This window comes from Lupinus angustifolius, chromosome LG07 (genome assembly GCF_001865875.1).
Source record: "Lupinus angustifolius cultivar Tanjil chromosome LG07, LupAngTanjil_v1.0, whole genome shotgun sequence".
Lineage (NCBI taxonomy): Eukaryota > Viridiplantae > Streptophyta > Magnoliopsida > Fabales > Fabaceae > Lupinus > Lupinus angustifolius.
In genome coordinates this window covers 9,234,843-9,253,383 of record NC_032015.1, presented here as the reverse complement: position 1 = coordinate 9,253,383, position 18,541 = coordinate 9,234,843, and the positions used below count along the sequence as shown (strand labels likewise).

General features: G+C 33.1%; 1 protein-coding gene and 1 long non-coding RNA gene across 2 annotated transcripts in view; both read right to left on the bottom strand.

The window, feature by feature from the left end:
- LOC109352229 overlaps nt 1-18,541 on the bottom strand; it is a 39,412-nt gene that overhangs the window by 16,494 nt on the left and 4,377 nt on the right. The window contains exon 2 of the long non-coding RNA XR_002108343.1: nt 5,377-5,530. This is a non-coding gene — a long non-coding RNA (uncharacterized LOC109352229). The remainder of the gene's footprint in view (nt 1-5,376; nt 5,531-18,541) is intronic.
- Nucleotides 7,396-16,415, bottom strand: LOC109352228 (cytokinin hydroxylase-like). The gene is made up of 4 exons (XM_019594109.1): nt 16,133-16,415; nt 14,965-15,194; nt 8,382-8,993; nt 7,396-7,978 (listed from the first exon to the last, which is right to left on the bottom strand). The coding sequence occupies exons 1-4, from the start codon at nt 16,413-16,415 to the stop codon at nt 7,553-7,555; spliced, it is 1,551 nt and encodes a 516-aa protein (XP_019449654.1). The 3' UTR covers nt 7,396-7,552.

Genomic DNA, 18,541 nt, shown 5'->3' with positions numbered 1-18,541 from the left:
TGTTCTACAATGATCAAATTAGAATATAAAATGTATATTAAAATTAGAGTGAAGACCATTTTGTTAACCCAAATTTTCACTGGCACCAAATATATTCTGCAGATGCTTTAGCTAAGCAAAAACTTTAATATATCATGGTATATTTACCCATAAGGAGGGGATTAGTAAGTTTTTTAAACTTGCTCCATATCCTAGTCATTAATTCTAGGGAAATCTAATTGTTTGAATTAGTGATTAGATCTAAACCATTAGATTTCCCTAGAATTGATGACTAGGATGTGGAGTAAGTTTAAAAGACTTACTCTTGTAATAAGTGGATCCCCACTCTTTACTATATATAGTAGTATATTATGAATCTTAATGTCATACATATCTCATGATTTTCTGCATATAGTAGTATATTATGAATCTTAAACCCCTCCCTTGTTTGGGAGTGTGGAATTTAGATAGGAGGGGATGGAGGATTAATGTAATACAAAAATACTATTTTACCCCTCTCCCTTTAAAAAATCAATAGTATGTTAAGTATTATACTTTATAGAATAATATTAGTAAGGGTATTTATGTAATTTCTTATTTTCCTCTCAAAATACCCAAATTTGGGGGAACTAGGTATTTTGGCAATTGGAGGGTTTGAGGGGGTTTGAAAAATTCTTCAAAACCCTCCCCTCTCCTCCACTAAACTCCCAAACCCTCCCCTTCCTTCCCTCCCCCTCCAAAATAGTACTCCCAAACACACCCTTAGAGAAAGCAAAATGGTAATAAAATGGAACAAGATAATGCTTATATTAAAAATAAAATTGGAAAAGATAAATGTAAGAAATTAATTAAGGATTGACCGTTGTATGTGAAGGTTGTATTTCTATCTGGTTCCATTTTTATAAACATTATCTTGCTCCATTTTACCTTCTTTTCGTACTAAATAATGTTAGCATGTGAGTGAATGAAAATGGAGTGAATTAAGTTGTGTACGCTGTGATCAGAAAAACTTGATTGGAGACAAATTTTGAGACGTGCCATCATAGTTTTATAAATCATGTAAATTGTGGTCCACTCCACTAAATCATTAAATATAGGGGTTTTAGTGAAATTACACAAACCATCCAGACTTTTTTAAAATCTATACAAATCACTCCTATTTATACATATATATTATACTGACTACCTCTGTAAGATATATAAGTGTAATTTATTAAACAAAAATAGTGACGGATGTAATTAAGTGAAACAAAATATGTTATATTGTGGAGACAAATCCAAATAGTATAAAAGTCGATGTTTATTCTTTATTTTGGTTAGTTACAATATAATACGAGAGTAATTTAAACACATCCTTAGACTTATTGATGTAGTTTGTAACGAATAAAAAATAATGAATATACATCAAGTTTATACTTTTTGGACTTGTCTCCATAATATAACATATTTTGTCTCACTTAATTACAACCGTCACTATTTTTATTTAAGAAATTACACTTATATTTCTCACAGAAGTAGTCAGTGTAATATATAGATGGTTTGTGTAATTTCACTAAAACTCAGGAGTATTAGTGTAATAATTCACTCTTAAATATAAGATCAGGAAAGAAAAAGATAGGAAGGAGAGAGAAAAAAACATGATTTATTGGAGTGATATTCACAATTTATATGATTTGTCAATTCTCACTCTTTCTAAATAACCTGTCATCTTTATTTGTTTCCCATTAACATTGCCAAAAAATAATTTCATATTCATATAAGCATTAAACTATATTCAATAATTAGATCACAAATCCTCATATAGAAATTCAAGACCAAAGAGTTAACTCATGATACAGGTAGAGTCTCCAATATTTGGACATTGTGCAAAGAAATTTTGATGATTGTTGGCCCACACCAGAAGCACAATTGTTATACATCTCTTTTTAATGGATCCAATAAAATACTCACACCAATCTCAGGAAAAAGTCTTGAAAACGAGAATCATAAAAGATTGGTGCTGATTCTTACATCAAGAGTAGACATGACCAAAAAGAATGGTGTTTGGTGAAGCTTCATATCTTCCTCGCAGTATGAAATTTCAATAATGGAATGAAAGAGAGTGTCAGTGAGTTATAGTGAGAGAGGACAGAGAAAATAATATCAATGGAAAAGAATTAACAGAATTAAAGTATCTTTAATGATGAAATGGAAAAAATTACATGTATCGAGCAATAATTAGTCACTAATACCACTTGTATCTAAGTTATTGAACCTAAGTTTTGTCTTTTATAAAACTCCCTTTTTTTCTTCAAACTCATGACATCTCTCATCTCACCACACCACTATATACCCCTGAACATATAGACATATGATAGAAACTACCCATCATTTCCTTAATCATGCTTCTCTTCCCTTTGCATATCGGTCTTATGCTATTCAAACAATTGCCTATCTCGTTAATCGTATGTATGCAACAAGATTACAAATGACCACCCTTTTGAAACACTTTTCTCAGTGTCCCAAATTACACCAAGCTTTGTGTGTTTGGGTGCCTATGTTTTTCTTGGCTTGGTCCATACACTACAAATAAATTTCAACTAAAGTCTAAACCATATATTTTCTTAGGATACCTATCCAAAGTGCTTATCTTTTCTACCATTTGGAGCCTTGCTCTCTTTACACTTCTAGGCATGTCACCTTTGTTAAGGATATGTGATAGGGTTTTTGATTAAGGTAGAAGAATAAGAAAATAAATGCAGAAAAAGATAATTCATTTCATTCATAGCCTCCATGCATCAGCTGGATAAGGTTAAATACATGAGCTAGAGAATTTAGGGTTTCAACTACTAGTGATGGGCTAAATACATGAGGCCCGAATTGACATAAAATTGTAAAATGACAGTAATTACTTTTTAACCACAAAATCAGATAACCAATTGGGTCTATGTTTTATGCGAATGGGCCTTTGTGTGCCTTCAGCCCTATCATTGCCCAACCCTTGGAGAGACACCTTGTCCTCAAGGTGTGATGAAGAGTCACCAGCAAGGCCACGTGGGACTGAATTCAAACGGGGGGAAAATGTGTGTGGATGACAGCTGGTTGGAATGGATGCTGCGATTGTGTGTGGCGCCAAAAGAGGAGGGGGCGTGGATGGTGGGGATTTAGTCAGCAAGGGGGAGTGTGTAATCCCTTCAATCACGCCTCGAGTACCGGATTGCATTAAAGACGGTTCAGAAGGGTGCAGTGCATCCAATGGTGGAGATGAAACTCCCCAATCTAACGGTCCTCTTTGAACTCCTCGGTTTGCACGAGGAGACCTAATCAAATGGGTGGGGAATCTTTCATTGCCCATATTCATTGTACTTTCCCTTTCCAAAGCCCTTTCTCCTGGTTTCTCTCCCACATTAACCATTTCATTGAGAGTTTCTTTTTTTCCCATATTTTCTTGCTCACGGTTTAAGGTGTGAGCTTCAACAAAGAGTTTTTCTTTTATGCTATTCTCTTCTCCAACCAATCTGTTTGTCTTCTTGCTCCTCTTCTCTTCTTCTTCAACATGCAGGTCGTGTTCATTCCCACACGGTTGAACCCCTGGCTCCATGGATGATTTGAACGGAACGACTAGGGGGTCAAAGGGTGGTTCCACCACTGTTTCTGGCAGAGAACCGGTGAGGGAGGTGTCCTCGGTTTGTCCCGGTGGTTCACCATAAAAACGTCTTAAGAGTGAGACGTGAAACCCCGGGTGGATGCGAGCCGATGGTGGAAGTTTGAGTTCATACGCAACCTGCCCAACTCGCCGAACAACCTGGAACGGCCCGTGGAAGCGCCGAGACAGTTTCTGTGACCAGCGGCGTGCCATTGTTTGCTGCCGATAAGGTTGAAGGCGGAGAAGAACCCATTCGCCCACCTCAAAGGTAACATCTTTTCTACCCGAATCCGCTTGTGCTTTCATACGTTGTTGCGCATGAAGGAGATGTTGTTTGAGTGTTACTAACATCTCGGTTCTGGATTGCAGGATATCCCGGATTGGTGTGTCATTCGTGGAACCGGGAAGGTAGTCACACAATGTTGGTGGAGGTCGTCCATAAAGTGCTTCAAAGGGTGTGACTTGAAGGGCTGAGTGATGATTTGTATTATACCAATACTCAGCCAGAGAAAGGTGAGAAAACCATCGGTTCGGTTGAGTCCCTGTGAAGCACCGGAGGTAAGTTTGGAGTCCTCGATTCACAACTTCGGTTTGACCGTCTGACTGCGGGTGGTAGGCGGTGCTATAACATAAGAAGTGCCCAGGAGCTTAAAAAGCCCCTTCCAGAATGCACTGAGGAACAACGGGTCGCGGTCAGAAACGATGCTCTTAGGGACACCATGGAGCTTGCAAATGTCATTCAGAAACCGCCGTGCTAGTGTCTCAGCTGAGAACCGAGTAGGAAGTGCGGTGAAATGGACGTATTTGGTAAGCCGATCCACGACAACCCATATGACTGTATGGATTTGTGATGATGGTAAGTGTGTTATAAAGTCCGTAGATATTTCGTCCCATACTTTTGCTGGTATTGGAAGTGGCTGTAATAACCCATGAGACTTTTGTGTTAGGGGCTTGTTAGATTGGCAAACCACACACTGTTGGACGAAGCTCTTGACATCCTTGGCGAGCCCAGGCCACTGACACGAGGCTGTAAGTCGAGCCAAAGTAGATTTCCACCCAAAATGACGGATGGTGTCTCATGGAACTCCTTCAACAAGTTGACCTGCAGATTTGCTGTATCAGGTATGAAAATGCAGTTTTGAAAAAATACCAAACCCTGTGAAATATGAAACTTTGAACTTTGTGTTGCCTCAGATACTAATTTGTGTATAAATTGTTGTCCACATGAGGAACTGTAATATGCACGGATCTGTTCCAGAATTGTTGGAAAGGACGAAGACATGGAAAAGCATGTGGTTGACTCCTCACTATGGCATCTAGATAAGGCATCCGCGACGCGATTAGAGGTACCTGTCCTGTATTTAATTTCATAGTCAAAACCTATCAGTTTTGTTGCCCACTTTTGTGTTTCCGGTGTGTGTAAACCTTGTGTCATTAGATATTTCAAGCTTTGTTGATCTGTGTAAATGTAAAATTTCCGACCAATAAGATACTGACGCCACTTTTTTACAGATTCTGTTACCGCAAACATCTCACGGACATACGCCGAAGCATGTTGCATCCGAAGAGTCATTTTCTTGCTGAAGAACGCCACTAGATGCCCATCTTGAGAGAGGACAGCCCCAATGGCCACCGCGGAGGCATCTGTTTCAACAACAAAAGCCTTGGAGAAATTGGGTAGTTGTAGGACCGGGGTGGTAAACATTGTTGTTTTTAATTCTTGAAAGGCGACTTGTGCCTCTGTAGTCCGAGTAAATGTCTGTAATTTTAACAGGTCGGTGAGGGGAGCGGCGAGTGTGGCGTAGTGCTTGACAAACTTCCGATAGAAACCGGTGAGACCCAAAAATCCCCTGAGTGTCGTGAGTGAACGTGGCTGAGGCCATTCGAGCATTGCTTGGATCTTATCCGGATCCGGGTTAACTACCCCTGCTGAGATGATGTGACCTAAGTAACCAACCGTAGAAACACCAAACTGACATTTGGACAACTTGGCATAAAACTGGTTAGTAACTAATAGGTATAATATGATGCCCAAGTGCACTAAGTGATCATGCAAATTAGAACTGTAAATCAGTATATCATCAAAGAACACCAAAACAAACCTTCGCAAATGAGGGTGCAATAGGTCATTCATAGCTGCTTGAAAAGTGGCAGGAGCATTAGTTAGCTCAAACGGCATAACCGAAAACTCGTAATGACCATTGAAGGTCCTGAATGCAGTTTTATGTGTATCTTGTTCTTGCACTTTAATTTGATGATAACCAGAACGGAGATAAATCTTTGAAAAAATGGTAAAGCCCCCTAATTCATCCAACAATTCGTCAATAGTTGGAATTGGAAAGCGATCACGGATTGTGATTGCATTTAAAGCCCGGTAATCAACGCAAAAACGCCAAGTCCCGTCCTTCTTTTTAACTAGCAAAACTGGGGATGAAAAAGGACTATTGTTGGGTGTGATAATTCCATCTTTGAGCATTTCATGAATCATAGTGGTCATAATGTCTTTCTGGGAATGTGGATAACGGTAGGGTTTAATGGAGATGGGTGTAGAGTTTGGTAGTAAGGGAATTTAGTGGTTATGAGGGCGGTCTGGTGGCAGGCTATGTGGGGTTTGGAAAATGTCCTCATGTTTGTGGAGGAGAGTCTGTATTCGTGGGTTAATTTCATGAGTTGTTTGTTGGGGTAAGTGGGTGGTGATGATTGATGAGGTGGAATGGGGGGTACAGGGGCTGTTGGGTTAGGGTTTGATATATTGAGGATTCAGGTTGGTTTGGAGATGTTTGTGGGGGATCTGGTGGTTGAGGGGGTAAGGTAGATATAGTTGCCAATTTTTCAGTGATTGTGTGAAGAGCTTATGTAATAGTCTCATGTCTGGAATCTTGCTGTTTAATAAATTTCAACTAAAGTCTAAACCATATATTTTCTTAGGATACCTATCCAAAGTGCTTATCTTTTCTACCATTTGGAGCCTTGCTCTCTTTACACTTCTAGGCATGTCACCTTTGTTAAGGATATGTGATAGGGTTTTTGATTAAGGTAGAAGAACAAGAAAATAAATGCAGAAAAAGATAATTCATTTCATTCATAGTCTCCATGCATCAGCTGGATAAGGTTAAATACATGAGTTAGAGAATTTAGGGTTTCAACCACTAGTGATGGGCTAAATACATGAGGCCCGAATTGACATAAAATTGTAAAATGACAGTAATTACTTTTTAACCACAAAATCAGATAACCAATTGGGTCTATGTTTTATGCGAATAGGCCTTTGTGTGCCTTCAATCCTATCAATATGTTTCCTTATCCCATTCCACAACTAACAAATTCAATCCCATAAATCCCTCCTAATCATATCTCCAACTCACATTCTTCCAACGAATACTCGGTATCTCCATTATCTAATAATAATCCAGTTCCCCAAAAACAAATATTCCTGAATAAACTCATCCTTATCTCACTCATTATCCTTATCACCATCTAATCCTCACACTTTAGAACAAACCAACAAAATACTATCACCTTATCTCTCTCATTTTCCCACATCTTCTTCCAACCAACAACCTATGTTACATTTAACACTATAAAGGAATCATTATACATCAATTACTATATGAATAATCCAGAAGAAAGCTTGATAAAGTGGACTCAAGGCATAGGCCAAGGCCAAGCTGGAATGCATAGGCCAAGGTCAAGCTCGGCCATGGGGCCAAGGCCAAGCTCAGTCACGGGCCAAACTCCAGGCCATAGCAAGGAACATGTGAATGACATAGTACTTGGAGCCATGTGCTTTCCATTAGTACAAAACATTATATTACCATGCATAATGGTGGTACATAATTTATTCAAATAACTATATTATTCAGAGTTCAATATTTATGCATCAATAATGTAAGATATTTTACACTATTAGCATATCATTAAACATTCTTGTGGGAAGATATTAACTCTCTAAAGGGGTTCAACTATGAGAGGAAGTCCAAAAGCTGGCCTCAAAGATAACATGATTGCAGGTGAATGATGGTAACCTGGGGAAATTTTAAACCTAAAGTTAGAAAGGAGTAGGGTTAAGACTATCTTATATTCTGTGAAGGTTAAGTTTCTACCAACACACATTCTCCCTCCAAACCCAAAAGGCATGTACCCCATTTTATGGTTGCATCCACCATTAGCATCATCCATGAACCTCTCGGGCCTAAACTCATTTGCATCACTTCCCCACAATGCTTTGTCACGGTGCATTCCTACAAGGTCGAACCATATGTTGGTGCCTTTAGGAATAGTTAAATTATCAACTTTAATGTCTTCTGTTGCTTGCCTTTGCACATTTGGTGATGGTGGGTACAGTCTTACAGCTTCATTCATCACCATTTTCATCTGCATGTATATCAAGTATTCTCAATACATTTACATCCAAGAACAGGGACACAATTATCTCATATATATCAAAATATTATTAGTATAAAGGATAGTACTACACATTGATTAGTAAAAGTAAAAAAATTCATTTTTCTTAAATTTAGTTATGGTATCTCTGAAAATTCATAGAAAATTCAGTTACCATATTTCCATGCAATACTTGACCACATTCATTCTTAATAGTACTACACATTAACTAAGTTAATCAGAATGTTACTTTTTATTTTTTTTAATTTTTTTTGATTGATATAGGATAAAAAATAAGACATCATTAGAGATAAATTATCTGTCTGTAAAACACTTACTATATATATATGAAGCTATATTTATTTGAAAACTACCAAAATTTGATTTACCTTACCTTCTTTAAATCATTGAGTATGTTGAAATCAAGCTCTCCATCGCCCACCACTTCTTTGATCTCATTTCTCAACTGGTCTTGCCAATTTTGATTAATAGCTAGAAGCAGCAAAGTCCATGTGATAGAAAGTGCTGTGGTCTCATATCCTCCAAAGAAAAAAGTCTTACACTCATCAACCAATTCTCTCATGCTAAATGTCTTCTCTAATTTCCCTTCACTGCTATGATTTGCTTCCAACAACAAACCCAACAAATCTTTTTTATTCTTTTCATTATTTGAATCCATTCGATCTTTTATGATAGATAACAAGAGCTTGTCAATTTCATCACCAAGTTTCTTTGCCTCTATGGTATTCTTGACACAGAAAAACTTTCCAAAGGGAACCCCTACATACCTATTGGTCATAAAAAGTGTGGCTTGAAGAGTTCTTAGTTTTTCAAACACAATTTTGCCTCTTTCATCTTGTAACCCAAAACTTGCTCTTGCTATGATCTCTCCAGCATTAGCTATAAGCTCTTTCTCAACATCAATTTCATGGGTTCCAGAGTTTATTCGAGAAACCCACCGGTCAACCATGTTACTTGAAGATTCAATCATCATGTTTGTCATTGCCTATATACAAATATCACATCCACACGAGTAATCAATAAATCATGCAAAGTAATTATGACTTAAATCAAATCACAATGTTTATCATGACCAAGGGAAGGGAATAATAGATACAATTAGAAATTGGAGTGTCACTAAGATTAGCCTTGTCTCATAGTGAGGATGGAATAATAGACAAATTGATGAACATGTAAATGAATATACTAATGAACATAATGTTTTAAAGTTAAGGGTTAATATGTGGCTTATTCGTTTACTGTCCCATAATTTCTCTGTCTCTATATTTCTAACCAATCAAACTTTATAAAATAATATTAAAATATTAATTTCAGTTTTGTTTATTTTTAATTATATGTGGTTTTCTAATTAGCTTGAGATAAAGTGAGACGTTAATTAGGATATATGATCATCATCCATATGATAATTCCCATTATGCTAAGTAGTATATTAACCTAATTTTTAGGTTCTTAATTTGATTTTATCCTTAATTTATGCTATTTTTATATTTTTAATTTCAATAAAAATACTTTAAAATATACAACGTTGAAGCATTAAAAATGTTGTGTTTTCAAGAGGAAAACTTTCAACAAATATTTTTGATTAGATTTTGTCGCTCCTCCAAAAATTTGGTGAACACCTGCCACTGGATAAGGGTAAAATCGAATGTGCATTGACATAATTTTTTTAAGGTCCAATCTAGAAATATCCATGCTATGAAGCTCTGAGATGTAAGTATAACTGATTAAATATAGAAATATCCTTTGCAAATGCACAAAGTCAAAGAGTTTGAATTTTGTTCATAAGAAGTTCGAATTAATTACTTTTTTAAGAAAGACATGTTGAAGAACTTTTTTCCTTTCAAAAGCTATAATTTATAAATCTGCTATCATGTTTCCATGTGCTCTCATTTAAGGTTATCCACTAACTGGCGGACGCTGATCCATGTATTGAGAAGTGGGAAATATATGAAGCCACATTGTCCTAAGATTTGTATCATTTTATATACCCTTCTTTTTTATTGGATAGAAAAATAAAACATAAATTTAATATAAATTATCTTTATGTTTTCTGACTAATGAAAATAAAGCTGTATATGAAGTGGTACATATATTAATAGAGAAGAGGTGCTCACCAAATATATCATTCCACACATCTTTCTAATACCATTTCTACTCCTATTTTAGAGGAAGAGATCAATACTAGAAGAACAACTACATCAAAGTTATGGTGATTGTCTAAACATAAAAAGAATCTCTTATTCCAAAAATCAATAATTATATGGATCAGACATGGTGAATAATTTAATTCCATAGTAACAGGAAATGGAGAATGACAAGTAGATATGGGACATATAATGGAGAGAATGTCTCTTTCAACGAATAAGAGGAAGCTGAATATCTATATACAATTTTTTAACCTCAACAAGACGTAAATAAGATATTGTTGATATATGGCTTTGGACTCACGATAAATGAGATATGTATTCAATAAAAAACGCTCAACATTTGTTGCCACAAAAGGAAGAAAATTGTGATAAAGAATTTCTCAAGGAAATTTAGTTAAAGTATTAATAGACAAAGATGATATGCTTTGCTTGGAAGATGAAATTAATAGAAGTTGAGTATGCTAACAAGAAACGTCATAAATGTAACATCACAAATTTCCCAATTTATTTCTTCAAGTAAATAAATATATTTGTAGATTAACTTTTAAAGTTAATCACTAATTATTTGGTTAATTTTTAATAGAGTTTTCTCTCTAATATCGTACAGATATGCTATGCCTTTTATGATTATTTTATCTATTTTATTTACTATTAAAATATTTTTTTAGTTATTTTGGTAAATATAATATTATAGATTATATTTAGACTTAATTTTTAACTATAAATATATGACCCTAGCAGTATGTTTGGTTGCATTGAAAATAAGAGGGAAAAAAGTGGTGGAAAATTTCATTTTCTACAAATCGGTTACAAAATTAAATAGGGAGGAAGAAAAAATATGTATGTCTCCCACAAAAAACTTTTCCCCCTAATTTGGGAAGAAAATGAAGGAAGAAAAGAAAATCATTAAAAATTCCAATTTTGCCCTTCCATCATGAATTGAAAGAACAATAATTTAGGTGAAAATAGATACAATATAATAAATTTCTTTGTTTATATTCATTTTTATATGAAATTAGTTAACTTAATTTTATTTTCGCTGCTTTTGAGCTTACAAATAAATAGTAATTACGTATGCTAAAAGATGGACTAAAAAGAAAAAAGAAATATCATTATTTAAAATTATCAACAAAGTAACAAATAATAAATAAATTTGGAAGACAAAACACAAATATGTAGAAGTGAGATAATTAGAAATATAAAAGTAATTGTCAAATAGGAGCTATATTTTCTTGTAGATACATTAGTGAGAAGAAGATGTATATAAGATTTATTGACTTTCTTTGAATTATATAAACAAATATTATTATATTAAACTAAGTTTATATCTTACTTAAAAAATATTAATTAATATTATTAAAATTAAATTATCATTTGAAATTTAAAAATTAGATATACTACATAATTATATATATAAATAAAGAGAGTATTAATGTCATTTTCAATATACTATGTATAAATGTGTTTTTCTTTCCTCTCACTTTCCTTCTATTTTTTATCATACCAAACAATAAAATCATCATCTTATTTTCTATTACTTTTCTTTCCTTCAACTCTCTTTCTTTCAATTTCCTTTCCTTTCACTTTCATTCCTAAACCAAGTATAATCTAAAGCAATTAGGAAAGGAAAAAACTAATTTCAAACTCCTTGCAAGTGTTGGCAGCAACAACAGATAGAGGGAAGGAATCCAATGAGTTCTCTATGCTGTTTTCTTTGCAAACCAAATTTTAAGATTTTGTAATGTTTTGATGAACTTTTAGCTGTGATTTTTTTTTGATAATGTCGAAGGTATCCTCTCTCCTCTTTTAAAGGATCCTTAGACTAAAATGATTAATGAGTATGCTCAATATCTTCATTGTTATGAATTTTCTCCTTTAATCAATTTAGTTACTAATATTAAAAATACTTGTATCTTATTTTTTTTGGTGTCCCACAAGTATCATCGCATTAGAGACAATCATGTCCGAGTCGAGAACATCCACAGGTATGTGAGGCTAACTCTCCCAGCAGACATTTTTCATCTACAAGACTCGAACACGAGACCTTACGTAAGGGGAATCAAACATGTACCACTTGAACCAACGTCTGTTAGTACTTGTAGGTTTGATAATGATTGTTTATTTTTTTGGCTTTATATTGTCAGTTGAGCTACTATATTTATTAATAAATATTTATATTTGAATAACCATAGTTTTAATAATAAATTGTATATTTGAATATTATTTGTAGTTAGTTGAAATTCTATGGTTAAGGGATTGTATTTTCATTCTACAATATGTGATATGAGTTGTGATTGGTTATAGAAAATACATTTAAGTTAAAAATATAATTATTATTATTTTTAAGACCAATCACAGTTCATAACACATAAAATGACATATATTGTAGAATATAAGATGTACTCACTCACTCGAAAGTGTTGTGTCATTTGGCCTTTCCCATTTATTTTGAGCAACTCCTCTCCGGTACAGGTTTATGAGAGGAGAAAGAGAGTTTTTTTTTCTTCAATTTTTAACTTTTTTATTCATAAATAACTTAAAATCATTACATTTTTAGCATGCATACATTACATTTTTTAGTTAGAGTTGGAGAAAATGAAAAGATATAGTGATATAAATATCATTGCAAATTTGGATAAGGGGCAAGAATGACATTGATTCGTTAAGAAGCCTTAAGGAATTGTTTAGGCGAGATATTCTAGTGAGGGTCTGGTCTTATAAATTGTATGATCATGTATGAACATCCCATTTTGTCCAGCCAAAAAATAAATTTTCAAAAAGAATGTCCTTTAATTGGAAGATTAAAAATGAAAATAGGAAATCAATGAGCAATCTTGATTTCAATTCAAATTTCCTACTCTTTTGAAATAAAATTAAAAGAAAATATAAAATGGTTTTAAGTGGTCACTTATTGACATTATTTTCCTTCCAATTTTCGTTTTCCCCATAAAATAAAATAAAATGTGTTAAAAAATATTTAATGGCTAATTATTGGTTCACTAATGGTTAAGGGTTTTGTATTTTAAATAAATTTTAGAAAGATTTTAAGTAACTTGATAATCATGTATTAGCCTTAGCATGAAAGCACCTCATTTAAAAAAAAACACGTCAATTTTCCTTAAGTTTCATTTTCTACGTTTAAATAAAAATAAAAATTGCATTCAAAATATCTTTTACAATTTTATAATGGTTAAATAATAATTTGTTATCTATTTATAGGTAATACAATAAATTTCAAAGTTTATAAAGTTGCTATAAAATTTCTTCCTAAAAGATGTTTTCGAAATATTTTAATTTTATAAGGTCATATAATTATTTTTTACTTACTTGAGAGTATTACAATGACATTTGGACTTTATAAAAATTTTAAATTGTTCCCACGGAATATATTTTTAAGGTGTCTCATAGCCAATATGATATTCAATTCCAATATTAAAAATTTAATCATAAAGACAATTAATTGTTGAATTTGATTTAGAATTTTCAAATTTTGAAAATATAATAAAATATGTTAGTTGGGGTATTAATGGCAGGGACACTTTTTATTTTCAACATGTGTTAAATCCTTATATAAATATAAATAGATGCATGAGCACATGAAAAATGCACCAAAAGAGTAAAGAGAGTAACACATAAATAGTCAGACAAATGAAGATAGAAAAGAAGAAACGTAATAAGTGTAGCAAAATATAGTAGAGTGAGACATTGAGTAAATTTATTTTATCTCTAAGGTTAGTATAATATTCATCTTTATCTCCTCATTTCTCTTCCATTTTCCCTTACATGTCATCTTCCTCACTTCATCCCATCTTTCTTCACCATCATTTTTTCTCTTCTATTATTGTTTCCTCATACTCGTTAGAGTTAATGATTCATATTTTTTTTATGTTACTAAGTCTTTTTTATTTATAAATTATTTAAAAATAAAAATAAAAATGTTTTAATTAAATTATTTGAAAGTAATCTTACTACTCATGTCGCAAGATATGACTCACTTATATTAAAATTTAATATTTTTCCTTGAAATAATATATATCTTAAATTTTAATAATTAATGTTAAATAATATATATCTTAAAATTTAATATTTTTTCGTTGAAATAATAAATATATCTTAATTTTAATATGTTTCATTGAAATAATATATATATATATATATATATATATATATATATCTTAAATTAATACATATGATTTTCTCGTACATCATATCTAGGAGTGAGCAAAATCCGACACTACCTACTCACCTGACTTGGTTCGACCATGATCTAGTTCATATAGGTCGGGTCTTATAAGGTCTTGGGTTGAGTTCAATTTTAAAAATTAGACCTAGTCAATATTTAGGGTTGGAAAGGGATAAGTAAGATATGACCGACACGTTGCATTGTCACTAACTCATAATATTTGTATGTGTGTCTATTAAATTGTGTAAAGAGTATTGACATCTCGTTAGTCGAAAATGATATTGATTCTATAAGAGTATTAAATATGTCAAATTATATATTCATAATAGTAAATAATATTGAAAAGACTTTATCTCAAAAAAGTATGTATTATATTTAATCGAGTCTAAGGTCGGGTTCATATTCAAAGATTAACCTAATCGACATATGAGGTCGGATTAGCTTCAGATCTAAATTCAAAAAATGACTCACTAACATTTAGATCAGATATGGGACAAATCTTACCTGACCCATGCAATGATCAAGGCTCTAGATATTGTACACCATTACTTTTACTTTGAAGTCTTAATTCTAAAATATCTACATTAAAATCTTGTGCAAATTGAGAGAGTTAGAGAAACATAAACCTTCAAGTTAACTGGAGAAAATGCTGGTGCTATAACATGACGGTGACTAACCCATTTGTCGCCTTCAGCCATAACCAACCCATTCCCAAACATAGGATACCTGTCTTTTCTAAACACATCAGGTTTTCCCCATGTCTTGGCCAAAACCTCTGTTGACATTTTCTTCAAGAATTCTGGGTCTGCAATGTACAAAAATGGCTCCGCGCCCACCCAGTAAATGAACACTTTCCCTGACCAACAAAAACAAAATGGGTTTTAACAAATAGAATGCAAAAGTGGCCAAGAAAAAGTGAAATAATTGGAAATATGTTGGATTACAGAATTTTTTTAAATTTTGAAGTCAACTAATTAAGGTATAAGTTGTCAAAGTGACATTGTTGATAATAAATGTTTACATCAATATGAATATTAATTGTCCCAAAAAGAATATTAATATTTGGTCGAGTTATATACAAATATATAATAATTATAAGATTGAATATATAATGATAAACCACTCAAAATAAGATTTTATTATTTAACATGCATTATTATAAATGTTTCACAAATACAATAAAAATATCGCTAGGGATTGATATAGAATAATAATATAATTGTTTGTTTTTATTTTATGTGAACTTTGACCAAAATTCCAAATATATGTGTTGATAAATATGTGATAATTATAATATTTTTTTCTAAATAATAAGTTAGTTCAAAGAAAGATTTATTATTTGAGAGATTGATCATTAATATTTAATTATTTCATTTATTGTATCATTTTAATATTTTATCCAAAGACCAAATATTAATGTTGTTGAAGTGTTAATTACATAATTAATCTTAAATCATGGAATTAATTGAGCATTTTTTACTCAAAAAATTAACACAAATACCATTTATATTATACATGGAGTTAAGTAATTGATCAGTCCTTATCATACTGTTTATTCGTCATCTTCAGATACAACAAGGAGAAAAAGGTATAAATCTGGTAGCTCAGGATTGCAATCAACGCATTGCTTCGGTTGAGCGCATTGATCTGAAGCTTCACTCAACAAAAAGATTTATTTCGCAAAAAAGAATAGATTCACCCAACACAACAACCAAGCTTAGCGAGAATTTTGTTGAGAGTAAAATTCAAGGTCAACAACATTATATTTACACGAAGTGAGTTCATTACACTTACCATAAGATTTTTGCCAAGCAGAAAAGTAAGGAGAAACGGTTGAGTGTATGTCTTGGGTGAGGTTAACAATTGATGAACCAAATGAAGTTTTTTTCATCTCTTTGATATTTCCAAGAGGAAAACTTGGGGGTGGCCCTCCAAACCCACATCTCTTAAGCTTTTGAAGTGTTTGATTTGGTGAAACCCACCAAAAAAATACTAGTGTGATCACCAAGCATAGAGAGAGACCTAAGGTTATTGATATAAAGGCAGCTAGAGCCACAGATAACCCTAAAATCTCCATCTCAATGTCTTTGTCTCTTAACTCTCTTGTTTTGTAAATTTCTAAGGGGAAACTAGGGTATTTATAGAGGATGTGGCATTCCAATGTGAGATGAGCCAACAATATTTTACTTTTTACCATGAAATAAAATCCCGAGCTAATCTTTGAATAATAATTTGTCCGTAGCATTTTAATTGTCACGTGAAAGTAATGGATATAAGTTAAATATGAAGAAAAATGTGTTACATACAAGTGATTAATGTTGTAAATTTTCTCATCTATAATCCTTAGATTGAATGCGGAAATCCTAATGATCATGACTTTGTTCTTATAACACAATGTTTATGCCCATACATAAACCCAAATGGAATAACCATGATCCAGACCGAAGAAATCCTAATTGATTTCATGGTGAAAAAGAAGAACATACATTGATTAGCCATTTGGAATCTCGAAGGTATGTGGGTGTGATGATTTTCCAGATGTTAGAGTCTGATGGTTTTCCTTCTGCTTCTCTAGAGGGGAATGAGAAAGCCAAGTTATAGAGTGTGAACCTGATGGTGATGTTGCCTTATAGAATTGTGATGGTGTGTTATCTTATATTTGATAACTCCTCACAATTCCCTTTATTCTCATCAGCCTACTCACCAAAACTCGTTGCTCTACAAATGAGGACCATAACCTATAAAAGTAACTGAGGCGGTTACTGTTTAAGTTGCAATAATTCTGATTCAGTCCCTTCATCAAATCTGAAATTGCCTGGAGGTATCTACACTTATAATATTTCATGTCACATATACCCTTAACCACCAAATTAATTACTGAAGATTATTTTTATATTTTGGCTAATTACCAGTGTTGTTAGAACCGGACCGGACGGTCCAACCGGACGGTCCAACCGGACGGTCCAACCGGACGGTCCAACCGGTCTGACCGCTGACCGGACTTAAAAACGGCTCTGGTTTGCCGTCTTAAACGAATGAGAGTTGGACTGCTTTGAACAGGAAAAAATCTGGTCCGACCATGTTAAACCCGGTTAAACCAGATTAACTCGGGAAGTAAACCGGACGGCTCACTTAAAAATAATAAAAAATGGGACAATGTTCTAATATTTTGTTTTACTACGGTCCAAAAAAAGATAAAGATGTATTATTTCAATATAATTATACATAATTATTAATTATATAAAATTTTACATTTATATATAACTATATATTTATAAATAAAAATTATTAATTATGTACGAAATCACCCGGTCAGACAAGACAGTTTAACCGTTTAAACCTAATACGGGACCTCTGTCGGTTTGACGTCCGGCTCAGGTTTCACAACACTGCTAATTACATAATGGCCATAACACAATTATAGAATTATATTTGTGCCCTAAATTGTCAGAAATTCCAACAATTAATATACTAGGATTAAACGAGTATATTGCATATGTTCTTTACTATCCCAATACATACATTTGTTTCTTATTTTATAAATCTAACTACTTACTTCAATAGTAAGTTTTTCAATCATAACCATCAATCTAGAGAAATCTAATGGTTTGAATTAGTAAGTAAATCTAAACCATTAGATATCCATAAAATAAAATGATAACTAAGATGTGTAACGCCCCGAAAAATACTTCTTGTGTAACGCCCCGAAAAATACTTCTCAAAAAAACATTGCGGAAAAATGGGTAAATTTTTTTTTTGAAATGGTGATGTATAAATTGTTTCCTTTTAAAACCTTCCTTTTCCGGGACATCACTTTAAGTAACTCAAATGCGGAAAATCAACTTATCGTTATCGAATGATAACTTAACCTGATTCACAATTTCCTGAATAACACAATTCATATAAATGGTTAAGTCATCTTTAGTTCATACAAACTAAATCAACAAAGGCGGAAACTACATCGCCACTAACATATACCAAATCCAAAAGAAAGGGCGGAAATACTAATCATCGCCAACAGACACTAAACAAAGACATGAACAAACTGAAGCCGTCCTTGTTTTCAAAAGTTCCAAAATGATAAGCAACTTTTAGTGGCTCGCTCCAAGACTAGGGTACTGCCTCTCATCAATTCCTCATGCCCCCTCCTGGAACATCAAGGACGGATAGCTCCAAATCTGAGCAAAGCTGTCTATCTGACGA

Bases quoted from the DNA above. Each gene is read 5' to 3' on its own strand.
- LOC109352228 (XM_019594109.1), bottom strand. From the start codon at position 16,415: ATGGAGATTTTAGGGTTATCTGTGGCTCTAGCTGCCTTTATATCAATA. The intron at 8,994-14,964 runs GTTTATGTTTCT...ATTTGTATATAG, and splicing joins TTTCTCCAGTTAACTTGAAG to GCAATGACAAACATGATGAT. The intron at 7,979-8,381 runs GTAAGGTAAATC...ATATACATGCAG, and splicing joins TACTCAATGATTTAAAGAAG to ATGAAAATGGTGATGAATGA.